This window comes from Bolinopsis microptera, chromosome 5 (assembly GCF_026151205.1).
Source record: "Bolinopsis microptera isolate Bmic1 chromosome 5, MBARI_Bmic_1.0, whole genome shotgun sequence".
NCBI lineage: Eukaryota > Metazoa > Ctenophora > Tentaculata > Lobata > Bolinopsidae > Bolinopsis > Bolinopsis microptera.
The window spans coordinates 22,364,901-22,382,045 of record NC_087076.1 but is presented as its reverse complement, the minus strand read 5'-3'; the positions used below and the strand labels follow the sequence as shown (position 1 = coordinate 22,382,045).

The following is a 17,145-nucleotide window of genomic DNA, read 5'->3' as shown; positions in this document are numbered from 1 at the left end:
GAGGGCATCGTATACCATCTATTTGTCCAGAAACAATACCATATGGACAGATGATTGGGAGTTAGTCAAGAGACCAGTAATAGCATAGTAGGAGCAATGTTTGGGCCCAGAAAAATATGTTTAATACCGCTATGAACCCGTTATAAGCCGGGGACTACTATGAAAGTGATGATGCTGTGTTGTTGAAAGACTTCGGTTTGATCTAAAAATTAGATTGAATGCGCGGAGCGGCTTTCAATGTATTTGTATATGTATCTTGCGCCAGCGTTCGATCTAATTTTTAGATCAAACCGGTTCGATCTAATTTTTGCGCTCGATCTGATTTACATCTTGTTGACAGTAATCAGTTAAACAAAAATTTCAGTTAAACAAAAATTTCAATTTTATGCCATTTATTACAGATTAAACAAGTTTACAATAAATCAATTTGATATTTAATCAATTTGGTTCCTCTCAGACAATTGAACTGTCCATGACGTGTTTAGCAATCGCTCCAGATGAATAGATGATTATGATAATGATGATAAAAATAAAATATTCAAACAATATACACATAATATAGTAATGACCCTATATAAAAATAATTATAATTATAAAAATTCTGTAAAAATGGTACAAATTTAAAAACTGAGGTAAAAATAAAACCCTTTGTAATAAATATAATATGTAAAATCCACTAAATCACATCACAACAAAAAGCAGTTTAGACCCCCATCCAACAAGCACTCCATGACCTTTTAGGGTTTAAGAGTGTTGATCAGGTTAAGGTCCAAATCACCTATTTCCGTGGGTGGAAGGGTTCTGGTACCTCTGTATGATAAAATCAAATATTATAGGCTACAAAGAGCACTTTAGGAACAAATAGCATGATAGATCAGAAATAGAAAAATAAAATCCCTAAAAATATTTACACCATAAGTTAAAAACATAAATACTTTATTTTCAAAAACACTATCAAATAAGGTGGTTGATCAGTCACTTGTGTCATTACAACGTTGTCGTTATATCAAGTCAAGATATTCCCCAAAATAATTTAAATAAGACAATAAGACAAATATTTATTTTTACGGAACAATCAAACAATATCAATAACAAATAAATCAGGGGAGGTTTAAAGACGATTCCCTTCTTTCTGTTCTAAGTACAAGCAGAAACCATGATACATCACAGAAAAGTAGTGATCAATGAAACAATACAATAAGTTTTTCAATAAAATAATAAGTGTTATTTCATGTTTTACATTTCTTTGATCATAAATAAAATAAAAACTTTATATAAACCACGAATTAGTTATAAACTAAAATTAAACTTGAAAAATTTTTGTTTGTGCGATTGTATACAATTATTTGTGTAACTTTATTTTGTTTGCGTTGTTAATATTTTATTATGGCAAGTGGTTTAATTTAGTGAAACAGGGCAAATTTCTTCATTGTCTAAGAAAATGTTTATATTTACTTAATAATCTACCAAAACGCGCGCCGGGTTGGACTCGTCGACGTTTAATTTTTAAAATTATAAATATTACTGGGCTGCGCCGTGCACTCAATTATGCAAGATCGGCGAAATGCACTACTGGGCCTAGCCGAGCTGTGATGAATTGACATCGTCAATTAATATTTAAAGCAACTATTTTATATTTGAGTATATTGAAATAAATTATTACGAGTATACCTTAATTGACGATGCAGATGTCAATTCATGGCAGCTCGGTGCGGCACTGTAGCGCATCGCGCTACAAGAGTATACCCGTTAACAAAAATGCGCGGCGTGAACATTTTTTACATTGGCGCGGCGCGGTCAACGTTTATATTGCTCTATCCAGAGCCTTTGCGCTTGCAGTAGTGCGTGCACGCCTCACGGCGGTAAAAGGGCTTTAGTATCTATATTATAACGAATTAATTAATATTTTAATATTTTATAATTTATTCGGTAATTTTATCTGATATTGATTATATTAATAAGTAAGTAAGTAAGTAAAAATTATGACATAACATCATCATACATGTCTACAAAATATTAAATCACTATATGGAAAAATATAAATATCCTACCACCAAAATTAATAAATTATTAACTACAACTTTATTTGTTATTGAAAATTTCAAATAAATTCAAAAGGCATATTTTTGATACTGTTAATATTGAACAAAGCTAACTCTAGACATAGTTTTTATTACTTCTTTTAACAAAAGGACAATCTTTTGCTATTCCAAGTCCCCTAAGATATCTGATCTAAAGTTCGTATTGTAAATGACTTTCATTTTTTGAATGTTTCGAAAGAAGTTTGACATACGTTGCATGCCACTTTTCGCGCGCGAAGCGCGCGTCGCCGAAGGCGGGATACGAAACATGTATCAAAAAGAAGTTTTAACAAGAATTGAAGGTACTAGGATACAAGGATACAAGGATACAAGGATACAAGGATACAAAAGTGATAATTATTTTATTGAATTCACAATAGTTATAATTCTGAAATAATTTAAGGTTACACAATTCTAGTTATTTACAAATGTGTAGGGATAAAATAGAAATGTTTTATAATACTATTTTTGAGGTCCTATAGCATTATGCATTGGCCAGTATTTGAGGGGAAATCTGGGCTCTTATAGTAGGCTGTAAAATTTTCGTTCACAGAGAGAATTGAATGGATTGCTCTTGCTGTGGCAGTAAATTTTGTAGGGTCTAGTGTTTTATCGGATAGCAAACCGGCTAGGTCAGTAATATTTTTGGGATGGAAGTTAAATTTTTCTCTAACTGAGGAGTAGAGTAAACAGTCAGTTAGAACATGAATTTCGTCCTCAATAGGCTTAAGCCCCTTGCTGAAAAAGCAAAAAGTGCACCATCGATGTTCTCTTGGTACTAGGGGGGTTTCGTAACGGCCCCTCTCAATGTAAAGATTGTGGCAGCTAATACGAAACCTTGTTAAGCTTTTCCGAGCATCGGGGATCTTAACCACTCCTAAGTATGTTTCTGGTTCAAAATCATGTTTAATTTGATTGTAGAATTCTAATTTAGGTGAGGATGCCTTGGCAGATTTCCAGGTATCCACAAATTCTTCCCTCATGTTGTGACTGATTTGGGTAGAGAGCTTGGATTTTGAAGAGGATGAGTGGGGGAAGATATATTTGGTGAGAAGATTAGAGATGTTGGTGTACCAAGGAAGGCCCAGCATAATCTGCTCGTGAAATGCAGCGGAGAGGAGTTCATTTTCAGTGCTTTCAAGACGACTATAGAAATCTATTGCAAGTTTGCAGGCTTCAAAGAAGAGGGGGTGGCGCCCATTTTCGCCCCAGCAGCCTATATTTGATGCTTTTGAATGGACAGACAAGGACCACTTGATAAACTTAAGGTGGAATCTTTCATAGTGGTCTTTTTTACGACACAGTAATTTATTGACACTCACAGCTATAATTTTAATCATTGAATCAGTATTTTTATCTGTGCTCTGCGAATGCATCACATGAATCAGTTTTTTAATCTATTAACTTATTACACATTTGTGCTCTGCTTTAGCATCACTTGACTATTTTAAAAAAATTGTTTGTTCAGGCCATGACCTTATAGTCAGCCAATTGGCCATTGCTATATTATGTGTATATTGTTTGAATATTCTTTACTTTCATAGTGGTCTTGTGAGATGTACCTGAGAGTATGCTGGGGGTTGGCTTTGCTATCTGTTTTGGAGAGGTATCTCATGGTTTTTGAGTGAGGACATAAGTTATACCAGTTATATCAGTAATAAGGAAAAACACAATGATTATCTGTGGTTCCATCCTTATGTAGCAAAGAAACGTTTTATAAATCTTTACTCCACTGGGAAGTATGAATAAATTAAATTTTGTAATGTTGTTTTTATTCATGATTAATATTTGATAAATTATTTTTTTTATATTTGATAAATATTTGATAAATTATTACCTTTAAATTTGATGGAGAAATAGTTATTTTTCCATGTAGTGTGATGATACTTTGTAGACATTACTTTACTTCGTGCTAGTTATATATATGAAATATATTCTTGTCTGCTTTAATTGATACTAAATAAAATTGTTGTTTTCTTGAAAACTCTGCTATAGCCTGAGAAGTTTGAACAATGTCTTCTAAGATGGTCACTTTCCGCTCGAGAAACTTGACATGAGATTTGAGTGCAGTATTTTTGATCACATTCCGACAATAGTTTCCCAAAAAATGTTTCTATTGAATCGTCCATGATATTGAGTTGATGATTTGAATTGAGTTGATGATTTCATTTGAGTTGATGATTTCAATTGAAGGGAATTGAAGAGTCCACATGTGAGATTTGTTCCATTCCAATAACGTTACATTCGTATTACTTTGGTCATACCTCAATAAACGTAATAGATTTGTAGTGTTGTAATTAGTTTAAAACTGACTATAGTAGTAGTAAAAAACTACAGTAGTAGTAAACCTGCGATGAGGTGGCATGTGCCTCAATAAAAAATATTACGAACATTTATTATATCAATTTTATCATATTATAATTCGACAATATCGAAAAAATTATGGCAAAAATAGAAATAATCTACACTAAAGAATTAATAACCTATAAATTATATTAATCAAATTAAAAAAAAAAAATGTTATCCACCTTGAAGCTGCATCTTATATGTTTATATCCTTGAACCACACAATATAAACTAAAGCCTGTTTTAGTGTAGACTTTTTGTCACAACAAGACTGCAACCTATAGTAACAACTATAAACAGAACCCCTATGTCTGCTAACAATTTTTCTTCTAGTCCTAATATGAGCCTTGTCTCTAAAAACTTAACTAAACTAGCATTTCCGTGTGTGCAAAAGCTTCCAGGCATGCGCATTCCTTGCCCCGTTAGTTACCTGTCCTTCCAAAACCAAACTAGCAGTCAAGGACAAAAAGTCATACACCAAATGGACATTATATTTTATGAATTGTTTTACATCTTTTTATTCTGTAAAAATGTGCTAAAATTTAATCATTGAATTTCTTGTTTCATTGAATTTCTTGTTTTATTGAGTAGAAATCTGAGTATTTTTGTTATCACGCAATGCGCAAAGAATTTCGTAAAAAATGTGTACAGTGTAGATAAGCCTAGGTGTGGCATTGAAAGTTGAAAAAATTGCAGTGACTGACTGTTAAATACATTATCACAGTTCTTTTATTTGACTGCACTAACGTTTAGGATTCTTACAGCTGTTATACAGGGTGTCCCAAAAAATACTACCCAATAAGAAACCCTCCTAATTTTCTCAGTTTGAACTCATTGGTTTTGATCTCTTAGTACGATTTTCTAGAGGGTTAGGAGACTTTTTTAGGACCATTGGGAGTCTCATATAAACTTGATGGGCAACATTTTTTCGATGTTAAAGATATGCTAAGAAATCTTGGTGTGATCCCAGAATGGGTGATAGTTTTCGTCCATGATGGAATCCTAGTTTTGAAACGTTTTGACTGCCCCAAGTTGTAAACCAGGCATATACAGACACAATGGAAAGTATTCTTCACAATGAGAACTGAAATGGAGGTTTTTGATATGGTCCAGCATGTTTTGGGAGCATTTTCGGGCCACACCCTTTTTTTACCTTTAACTGCGTAATTTTGCCCTATTTTCATACTATTTTAAATTTTTGGCTACCTTGATCTGTCAGTACACTTACCAAGAAACATATGCGACCATTAAAGCTAGAAAATTAGCGACTTTCGCATAAAAAATTGCATAATTTATGCAAATTCGGCCTATCGTCAATTTTTGGGTTTCAGGCCAGCTGGGAAATGACCATTTGTGAGCACCTCTTGGGACTTTTAGCAGTAACTGTGGTGTTTGGGAGTTAGATGAGACAAAAAGGAACAGTTTGCAATCGAATTCATGACAAAAGTTTTTTTTCCTCTTGGCTCAGCGCTCCGAATGGTGGACGAGCCAATAATTTGAGGACTTTTCCGGACAATTTTTGTCATTTTTGAAATGAGGACTTAAAATAGTTTGCTTAAGTTTTCAGAAGTCACAAACAAATCTCCCAACCTTTTTTAGGTAAACATACTAAGACATGAGTACCATTAAAGGAAAATTGAGGAAATTAGGAGGATTTCTCACTTGGTAGTGTTTTTTGGGACACCCTGTATTTTGTTTAAGTTGTAAAGAACAAAGTTCTTGTCAGTCCATGAAAAGTTTTTTACGTCAAGGTTTTGTTTATCAAGTAAATAATGTACAATGTTGTCCTTAAATGAATTGATGAACTTATCTTGTAACTTAAGTGCGTTAAAGGGAAGGATTTATTTATTTAATTTACCATGTTTTTATATAATCATAGTCCTACGTTAGAGATGCTATAATCGGCGATACGTAATCTGTTGAACTGAATTATAAAATACTATAGATTTCTCCTTTCTGTTTGTCTAAGTGGTGCCTTTTCAAATATATTACCGATACTTGATGGTGCTACTCCCATATGAACCTTGTGCATTGAAGTTAGTATAGAATACTAATACTAAATCCATTTAGCCAAGACTTCAAAATGAAGATCGAAGAGGTAAAATCAACAACTAAGACACAGAGAATTGCCGCTCATTCTCACGTGAAAGGACTTGGAGTAGACGATAAGGGTGTTGCTTTGCAGGTTGCTGCAGGTCTTGTTGGTCAAGAGCTTGCAAGAGAGGTTCGTTTGTCTTCATTCTTTCAAAGTTTACTTTTAATTTTTACACTAGTTCTAGTGTAATTACTAGACTCAAAATTTAGGGACCAGGTACAGTTCTATTTTTATTTAGAGAAGACATTATGCAACATGGTACTATTCCATGTTACTTCTTTAATTAATATAAAAGCTTAAAAGGAGTATCAACAAGTGATCCCCCTCCCCCCCTATCAAGGTGATACCCCCATTATATAGGCATGGGGTAACCCCCCCCCCCATCAAAGTGATACCCCCATTATATAGCTCTAATTAACCACCCCCCCCTATCAAGGTGATACCGCCATTATATAGCTCTAATTAACCACCCCTCCGCAGGCATGTGGTACCCCCATTATATAGCTCTAATTAACCACCCCGCCCCCCCTATCAAGGTGATACCGCCATTATATAGCTCTAATTAACCACCCCTCCGCAGGCATGTGGTATTGTAGTGGAGCTTATTAGAGCAAAGAAGATGGCTGGAAGAGCAATTTTACTTGCCGGACCCCCTGGTACTGGCAAAACCGCCCTTGCTCTAGCTATTGCTCAAGAACTTGGCTCAAAAGTTCCTTTCTGTCCTATGGTTGCTTCTGAAGTTTACTCTTCTGAGGTTTGCTTCAAATACATTAACAATTTTTTAATACTGCTGTTATATTATTACAAAATGTAATGTTACTTAGCCGAGTGCAAGTTCGCATCATTGTTAGTTTTTGTAAGGGGCCTCACAGCTCTAGAGATTTTGTATTATAAAGTTATAACAGAGAAAAGTGTATCCAGATATTAGCTCTGTATTTTGTTGTCAGTTTAATAAGTATATCAGCCCTGAGTAATGATCTACATATTTGTACTTAATGTTAAAATACATTGTACATTGTACATTGTATTTAATGGTAAAAAACCTTGAAATAAACAGTATTCTGTGTCCCAACGTTTGTCACAATTAGATTGCTTGCAGGTGAAGAAAACAGCTGTACTTATGGAGAACTTCAGACGAGCAATTGGGCTGCGAATAAAGGAAACTAAAGAGGTGTATGAAGGAGAGGTGACCGAGCTGACCCCGTGTGAGACTGAGAGTGCTATGGGAGGCTACGGTAAAACTGTACAGCATGTTATTATTGGAATGAAGACTGCAAAAGGAAACAAACAGCTCAAGGTAAGTTAGATTTTTGATTATAATTCAAACGTTCTACAAATTGAATACTCAATTCCAATACTTGTAATATAAAATTATTGGGTTTTGCAGGACCTGGAGACGATTTGATATCTGGGTTAAGATGTTTTCAGTAAGGCTTTATTTAATAGCTTGCTATTTACCTAATACCTGGGTTTACCTTTACCCTGCCTTATCCCCCGTGGTATAATTGACGATATTACTACAGTAATCAGTAATCAGTACTATATTACTTATATATTACTTATTACTTATATATAATTTATATAATATCAATCATTACTGTGACAATATTATGTTGTATCTCTATATCAATAACCACGTACCTAAAGTACCACAGTAAGCAATAGAGGCTGTATCACGTGGTTTGAAAGATACAGGCAGAGTGATGATTGGAATAATGCCTTGGTGATAGGTAGAGCCGGGGAAACCTACAGGAATGAACAAAAATCTTTTACAATGTCGACTCTGGACGAGTCAAACGGTGAACCCGTATCAGTTGAGTTGGATAAATCTGTACAAGTGCAGAGCTGGTTAAGATTGTTCATGGATGTCTCTCGAAGAGAGGTGCAGTTTTCAGCCAAGCTCGCTTAATTCATAGATCAGGATACTGTGATATGTCAGAGAGAGTTATAACTGTTTGGAACTTAATGTTGTAGAAAAGAGATTGAATATTTTTGCTGGATTATTTGTTGTTTGAATGTCAATTTGGTTAAACAATAACTTTTTTAAACGTAATTATATGTAATAAAATTTAACTTTATATTGTGTGTGTATATATTGTTATTGTTAGAATTACCAACTTTGTAACGGTGTCATTGTTACATTTTTAACCTTTCAGAGACTTCTTTTAACATGCACGAGGTGTTGGTATTTAACAATCTTTGAAAAACATTTGTAACTCTTTTTACACGTTTCATTAATTTTGTGTTTTTATGTTCAGAGAAGTTCTCGAACAGATAGTTTCGGGAAAAGGATAATTTTGGACAATTTTTGTCGTTGTTCATATTTTTTACTGGAGAAGTAGTAAGTTGGGAATGTTTGGATGAAAAGTAGGTGATCCCATTTTTAGGAACCATTTCTATCCTTTCTTTTCTTTTCTCTTATTCTGGTATGAAACTTTTGGTGTATTTGCTAAATTTTCAACAATTTTGGGTGAAGAAAACTTAGATTAGTTAGCGAATCTGGACGTTTGGGTTGTGTTGTACCAGGAAGCTTTACGCTCCTTTTCTTTTTGTGTTGTAGCGCACACGGGTCACAATTTGTCAGTTGATTTGCTAAATTTTCTATAAAATGGTGTTGTATGAGATAATAAGGAATTCCAAATAGTAACATTTAAAGTACATTGTGTTACGTGACATGTGTAATAAAATTACCGCTAACAGAATATTTCAGATTCCTACTTCCTAAAAAGTCTAACATTTCAGGTTCAAACTTTCTTTCAGAAAGACGAATCCTTTCTTCTCAAAAGAATTGAAAGTATTTACCTGATAATTACTTTTAAACTTGCATATTCTCGTAGGAAGTTGTTAACAGGGGAGTTTGGGTATTTTCTGTTGGGATGAGCTAGGGAGCAGGTTGCTCAGCTTTGTGTGTTTTTGGTTTTATAGAATGCTGTCGTTTCGATCAAACATTGCTATTTCATCTTTTTGGGGTTTTTTTTTCTTCACTGATTCCCGTGACTTTAGGGACTCAGTTTTGAACTGTTTTTTAAACGACAGTATTGTTCGTTTTTTTAGAATGTTTAAGTACAGTGGTGTGTGTCAAATGATTGTTAGTGACTAATTATTGACTCTTAGAGGTTGTGTTTTTAAAGCTTGAATAGGCTCCCTAATATTTAGTTTTAGTACGCAGTTTTCTGTCATTACGATAACTCAATACAGAAATCTCTAAGATACACACCTTGTTTAAAGTGATGGACGGGTTTTATTTTTTTGTGCAACATGTCAGTCTTAGAAACGATGTTTCAATTCCGTTATAGAAAAAGAGATTTTCGTATTAAGAATCTTTGAAAGTTATATTAGCTAATAGTTAGACTGTATTAATTCTATCGGACGTTTTGTACAAGTAATTATATCTCTCAGATCTCACGCTCAGCGTGGAAAGGAAGGCAGTCATTCTTTTTAGCCACGAGCCATGTTTTACAGCGGATGTTTTTCCCGCGTTAACAGAGATTTAATCCACTTGTACCACCGTGAACTCGCCGAATATGGATATAATCGTTACACTGCTTTCTTTAGTTACGCTTTATGACAGTGGACATGACACGTTATTATGAAATTAGAAAAAATATTTCGGATTGAGCCGCGCAATTTTCTCAAAACTTCAATAGAATGTATTTTTTAGCGCACACGACACGGTTTTTGTGCAGCGTATGCCGCGGTACTAGATATTTTTACTTAACATTTTTTAGAGTTTATCTCCTAATTTTAACTGGGATAGTGGATATCTATTTTTTAACAAGAAGGAAAGTATAGGAGCTATGACTTTAAGATTGTAAAAAGTCATGAGTTTTTTTAAATTATTAGTAAGTAATTTTTCTTTTTTAAAGTAGGGGGAAATGTTTAGAATCTTAATTCTATTTGGTAGTTGTTTTTGTACTTCATATTACTAACCCTGCTATCTCACTTTAGCATTGGGTTAGTTCCAGTGATGTATATACTGTGTTGGGTAAAGGGACTCCTGAAGGCAGACAAGGCTCTCGACTCAAGACTCTAGTTGATGTAACAGTAGAGAGAGGAGGGTCCTTGTTTCGTTGGACTCAGACTCTAGCGAAGCAGAAGGGAGAGGAGTGACGTTTATTTGGTTCGACTCCCGACTCTATGAGTAGCAGAAGGGAGAGGGAAGTGACGTTGTTTTGTTTAGATTCCCACAGATTACTGTCGGACAGATTCTATCTGTGTTCGTGCCGTGGAAAGTGTGAGTATGTAGGTTTATAGTTATGTTTAGTAGTTTTGTCTAGGATGTTCCCGCTTCCTCTTTCACTTCATTTTTATAGTTTCACGAGGATTACCTTTCACTTTACTCACGGTAGTTTTACCCCAGTGTTTTTTCTTTATAGTTATCAGTTCCAGTTTAGTTGAAGTCCTCATCATTTCAGAAGTCCCCTCATTATAGTAAAGAAGAACATCATCATAGAGTAGTATTTTAAATTTTAATAGTTGTTTAATCTAATAGTATTAAAAAGACATTATTTAGTTTAGTATTGATTTGTGTATTAGTTAGAGCTAGTGATTGTGTTTGTGAGTACACTGGAGTCATACACAATCACCTTTTTAATTCACTCATTCACTATGTGAGGGGTGAGTTTACATAGAGTAAAACAAGGTTACATTTGAAACACCATTTTTTTGTATAAACCTCTTTATTCATTAATTTGTATTTATAATAAGTTGAGTATTATTTGTTATTTAATTTAACCCCAAGAACAGGGTCGACACTTGCATTCTTTGGTAAAATATTTGATAAAATGTATATTTCAACAGATTATATAGCTTCTTTCATTCACAGAAATTCCTTGTTTGAAAACCTCGTACGGATTCCGTTAAAAATCATTCGTCTAGTTATGCTTTAATTACTCAGTTAACCAATAGAATCACGTTCAAGAAAAAAATCTCACGCTACTGTTGCGATAATATCAGATTTTTTGATCTTAGCAAAGCTTTTAATACAAAACTCACATGAAAAGTTACATGCATAAGGTTAGGAAAATTATGGGATCCGTGGAAAATGCAAACAACCTTATTAGCAAGTTACTGTCGGAATAGATACCAGTATGTCCCAGTATAGTATTAGGTGAAGAACTCTCAGAAACTGGCCCGTTTGTCTAGGAGTGCCCAAGGGTCCTGTTTAGGTCCCTGTTGTTTATCATCTACATAAATTGACATCCTGAAACTCATCAATTATAGGAACGTTTATACTATTTGACGATGACACTAACATATTTATTGAAGAAACATGTGTCAGAAGACTGTACGAAAAAGGGGGGAAATGAAGTTTTAGCATCTGTTTATAGGATATGAAACTAAACTTATTTTACATATTAACATAAGAAGAAATGCTGTTTTATTCCCACTTTAGACCGTCACGTGCCAAGAGGAAGTAGAAAATGACGAGAACATATTAACTTGGAAACAATGGTGTCATTTATAAAAAGTCCAAGGAAAGCTCAAATTTCTAGGTGTCCATTAGCGATGAATCAACATATGGGGAAAAAACTCACACACGGTCACTCTTAACTCAAAACTAAAATGTGAAGTAGGGTAAGTTATGCAGAATCGACACATTGGCCCTAAAACAGTATTATAAGGATTTATACCATACTTTATTCGAATCACATTTGAGGGATTTGGAATATCCTGTATGGGTGGTCATTAGCAACAACCGGAACTCGGAACCTCTCTTTTAAAAACAAAGAAAAAATTTGTATAAGAATTTTTTTTTTTTTTCTTTTTAAAACATTTTTTTTTTTGTGGGGATAAGAAGGCATACTTAGAAGAAATTTTAAGAACTTTGCGCCGGACAGACCATAGGTGAGCAAAGACTAGGTGTGGGACTTTTGCAAAAAAGAACACTCTTAAGCCCTTGTTTAAGAATAGAAATTGTTACTGCCACAACTGTATAAGGTACATTGTCTCTTAGGAACTATTCAAAATTTTAGAGTTAGAGGAACCTTATCACTGTACTCATTTCATTTAACAGGTCACCACTGACGAGAGATTATTTCATCACATCACAACCATCCTCACAATTAATCCTTACCAATCATCCTACATGTGGGAACAGCTGTCGACAATCATCAAGTAAGATAAGTTTTAATCTCTGTCAAAACGGGTTTTTTTAAGAATCATTGAAAATTGCTTTACAAGATTGCATTCAAGCATGATACACTTGATAGGTGTGTGAGCTTAATTTTGCCACGAATAAGCTCAGTTTTGATTATATGTGAGTTACTAAAATAACCACTTATATTTCCTCATACATGCAACCACTGCACTCCAACTAACAACATGATTTTACCACAGTCACACACAAATACTCCACAGATTGATATATTTATAATATACACACAAAACACACTACAGTACCCGAACAATTGCACTGTAAAACATGCTCACGATACACTCAAAATTAGGATATATTCGGCTCGTATATTGAACTTAGCGACTTACACTTCCAGTGGTACACCCTGTTGTTTTAACCAGTATTTACAATAGTAAATTCTACGTTAACGCGCGGGGGGGCGAAAACAATAATTCTGTAGCGTTTTTATTGTCAAATATCACGGGTCCGCGGGATTATTTAATCGCCGCGCGCGCGTAACAAATTTCTTTCTGCTAAACTCAGCGACCTTAAACACACAACGACTTTGACAATTGACAGACTGACTAAAAAATTGTGAGTTATGACGACTAACTTGCATGGTGTCAACTATGAACAAATATATTGTTTAATATCTTATTCATTATATGCGAATTGAGTTGACGAAGTATCTTAAGCAGCACTTTATACCCCACTTTCAGAACTTGATTAGTCACTGAACAATAGAATCATTCAAAAAACCAATAACAATTAAAACATCTTGTCAATAAATGCCTAGCAGCACCAGAACAGCAGCCGTGTTACCGTTTTCGACTCCGTTGGCAGTCCCTGATGGACTTTTGTTTACTTTTGTTAATAATGGACCAACCTTTCTTTCTCGAAACATGTATCCTAGTAAGTGTCATGTCTAGATTACTGTAACGGTTCTGTACTTTGGTTATCAGCGAGATGCTGCTGGCATAGCTCAAGTTAACTTCAGAATGCTGATGCAAAAGGCTTTCATGGTAAATATACACTTGAACCATCTTGATGATGACCTGATAAAGCTTTCACTGGTTAGATGTTAAAGAAAGGATTGTCTTCAAAATCTTATTACTATCTCACAAGTCACTGTTAGGATTGGGCACAATTTATCTGCAGGACCATGTTCAAGTATGATCATCATGGTCACTCATTGAAGCTTATTGTTCCTTCTTGTAATTTCAAAGTTTTGGTGGCGTTAGCTTCTCTTTGTGTGGCTCCAAAGATTCTACAATCGTTTCTGCCTGTTACCATCTCCTATGACCAATCTCTGGAATTTTTTAAAGCTTTTTCTAAAAATTACCTTTCAAAATGTCTCCAGATGAACTGAAAAACCTTATCGATAAACTATGGTGGTCATATTTGGGAATTCGATATTTGCATAATATATTTAAGTACAATTTTCGGGCTTAGTAGTGACGATATATTTTCAAGCATATGTTTATTTTTTAGCGCAGTATTCATGATATTTTCTGGGATGACTAGTTCAAACACTGCTGAGTATAAGATTTATCCTTAAAAGCGGTATTATTAAAATTTCAATTATTTTATTATTATCCTATTTGTATTTCATTATAGTATTAGTTTGTGAAGTATACTTGATATTACCAAGAAAAATAGAGGTATAAACCAAATTGGCCTTGATATGAACATTATAACCGTGTTGATGGTTTAAATTTGATGTTGTAAGCACTTTTAGTTTGTTGAAAGCGTTTACTTCCTCCCCTCAGCAAGACAGCTAGATTATAGATTAAATGATAAATAATTGTCAATGTCGTTATATATTATATAACAGTTATTAAAATGTTCAAATAGTTGTAGAGCGGACTGCTAGGTCGTGGTTCCACAGGGGTCGAAAAAGCCGTACAGGCCACTTGGGTCCTTATCCTTGTCACTAATCTCATGGATTCGGTTTACACAAAGCTTGAACATTTAGACGTAGACATTGACACGATATTTTATTAGAAAGCAAAAAGGTATATAAAATAATACGTGGCGTGCGCGGGCTTGAGCCAGCGCGGCATAAGAACGGCATTGCGTGCAGGGGCTGGTGGGAGTACGCTTGTATGTAAATTAATGAAAAAATGTGCATTGTAAATATTTAGAAATGACGATATATTTTGATCTAAAGTAAATTTTACCAAAGCTGCTTTGGATTTTAGGTAAGGATTATAATTTATTTTTTAAAAAAACCACGATAATTCTAATTAAATTATTTCTATTTGTCGTATAATCATAAAAATTAAATCGTGTTTTTAAGAATAGGCGCGGGCTTTGGCGGCCAGTTTTGGCTTAAACATTAAATTGAATTTAAATAGAAATGTGAAAATATTAAAATTTAAAACTTTCAAACGAGGGGCTTATAAGATTTTTATATTATGATTGTTTAAAATTAAAGGATAAAATTTTTAAATTTGTTTCACTCAAAAAAAATTTGTTTCACTATTGCAAGTAGCAGGCCTTCAAGAAGAGGGGGTGGCGCCCACTTTCGCCCCCCCAGCAGCCTATATTTGATACTTTTGAATGGACAGACAAGGACCACTGTCCACTTGATAAACTTAAGGTGGAATCTTTTCATAGTGGTCTTGTGAGATGTACATGAGAGTATGCTGGGGGGTTGGCTTTGCTATCTGTTTTGGGTGGGTATCTCATGGTTTTTGAGTGTGGACATAAGGATTGGCCCGGCCATATAGAGCAGTATCGGTTTTATTTGATTCACGATGTCAATCCTTCGCAGCTCGATGAGGACAGTGGTGCAATATGCCGATCTACGAAGGATTGATGCATAACAAAAAGACCCGCGCTAAAGACGCGCATTTTCTGAGTGATGTTAACGATAGCTTTTAAATTCACTGATTTCATTATTATTCAGGTGACCGGTTAATAGTTGTAAAAATCAGAAGGAGGGAAAATCAATGTTAAATTACTAAAATGGAGTATCACTTTACAGGATTGAATTTTAAATAAAGCATAATAGATAAGAGAGGAATTTGTTTCCCTTTGACTCAATCAAACTTAGATGAATTGTTGTAAATACTTAGATCAAACTATCAAATCTACAGGCTATCGTTCAAACATGTTGCAAGGCGTCATCTTCAGTGGACATAATAGATAGAGTTATTAACTATCATGCAAACTGTAGAGGACGGTAACCCATTAAAACGAAAGGTTTTCCCAATCAAAATAAAGGGTTTATAACAATAAGGTTTTATGCACTAGACTGCGAGACCAATTATCCTTAGGGCAATGCTGGTGAGTATAACTATAATATCGGACTGAGTTTAAAATTTCTGAGAGCATTGATACCCCAAAATAAATATATGCCGGTGTCTGCAATAAGCGTTAGATGGCTTCCGAAACTTGTGCGGATAAGATAATATTAAAAAATACAAATACACTATCATGAACAATCTGGAAAATTTTTATGTATCAGTACAGTATTCATCCTGAATCAGGCACTTTCAAAACATTTCTCTTAAATTATTTTTCTTAACACCGTTCCAATTTGTAACTTTAAATTGAAAATAATTATGATGATCCGACGGATTGATAAATATTAAATCTACAAATGATTATATTTATGGATTCTTGGCCTGTCGATGCTGGGAAGCTGATCAGCTAATCGTTAATCGTTACCATGTTGACTAGATTAGTATGATGCAACTCCCAATCTGTATCTAGGTATCAAAAGAAAATATGATCTAATTCAACTCGTCGGGAGCCCTTTTGAAACATCTCGAGTTAGAGTGGCAGAGTGCATGATACTGATTATCAGCACGATTGGTGAAACAATAGACGAATACGTTTTTGTGTTGGATTAGAATTAAAAGAGGAAGATTGTTAGTGTAAATTGTGCACTCTTGCATTTAAGTTTTAATTGTTAGACTTGTTCGATGTAGGGCCTTTTTAATTTAACCTGATATAATGCAGTCTACTTAATACCGTTGGTAATGTCTAGGGGAAAACAGGTGCTAGTTTGTCGGAAAATGAAATGGAGTCTGTTCCTGATCGAAGTACATGATGCTGATAGATTGATTCGCAGCTCAGCACTCAGCAGCCACTGTCTTCAAATAGAGTGTTACATCTGCAATCTCTGCAGTCTCAAATGTTTTCGCCCGCTTTTCTTTTTCAATCGTGGTTATATAGAAGGACAGTCTGAAGAAATACAAGTATAATGATAATATAGTTACATGTCCAGAATGAGGTTAATATTGTATTATCGGCAATTTACTTATGTGAAAACTCCAAACGGGTGGCGCTGGGCCCAGAAGTACTGCACACAAGAAACCCTTTAATGATCACGCACGATTAATTTGTGTGAAAATATGTAACTCATTTAACGATGTCGTGAAAAGAACTACCTTTATTTCCAAGGTCACAGTTTTCTGCTTGTGATGAAGTCGTTCCTCGGCAAATGTGTGATATGAATTAGTTTGTTTTTAAAGTAGGATTGTAGTCATAGTCGA

The 17,145-nt window shown here is 34.5% G+C and overlaps 1 protein-coding gene and 1 long non-coding RNA gene across 2 annotated transcripts in view; one reads left to right on the top strand and one right to left on the bottom strand.

Moving 5' to 3' along the window:
- Window positions 1-4,375, bottom strand: part of LOC134815810 (uncharacterized) — a 67,124-nt gene extending 62,749 nt beyond the window's left edge. Inside the window, exon 1 of the long non-coding RNA XR_010160299.1 lies at window positions 4,346-4,375. This is a non-coding gene — a long non-coding RNA (uncharacterized LOC134815810). The remainder of the gene's footprint in view (window positions 1-4,345) is intronic.
- A 2,112-nt stretch (window positions 4,376-6,487) lies between these two features.
- Window positions 6,488-9,407, top strand: LOC134815550 (ruvB-like 1). The gene is made up of 4 exons (XM_063824090.1): window positions 6,488-6,651; window positions 7,103-7,276; window positions 7,622-7,819; window positions 9,360-9,407. The coding sequence occupies exons 1-4, from the start codon at window positions 6,511-6,513 to the stop codon at window positions 9,405-9,407; spliced, it is 561 nt and encodes a 186-aa protein (XP_063680160.1). The 5' UTR covers window positions 6,488-6,510.
- Window positions 9,408-17,145: the final 7,738 nt, after the last annotated feature.

Coding starts and splice junctions, on each gene's coding strand:
- LOC134815550 (XM_063824090.1), top strand. CDS start 6,511: ATGAAGATCGAAGAGGTAAAATCAACAACTAAGACACAGAGAATTGCC. Junction 7,277..7,621: donor CTGAAGTTTACTCTTCTGAG/GTTTGCTTCAAA, acceptor GATTGCTTGCAG/GTGAAGAAAACAGCTGTACT. Junction 7,820..9,359: donor AAGGAAACAAACAGCTCAAG/GTAAGTTAGATT, acceptor ATATTCTCGTAG/GAAGTTGTTAACAGGGGAGT.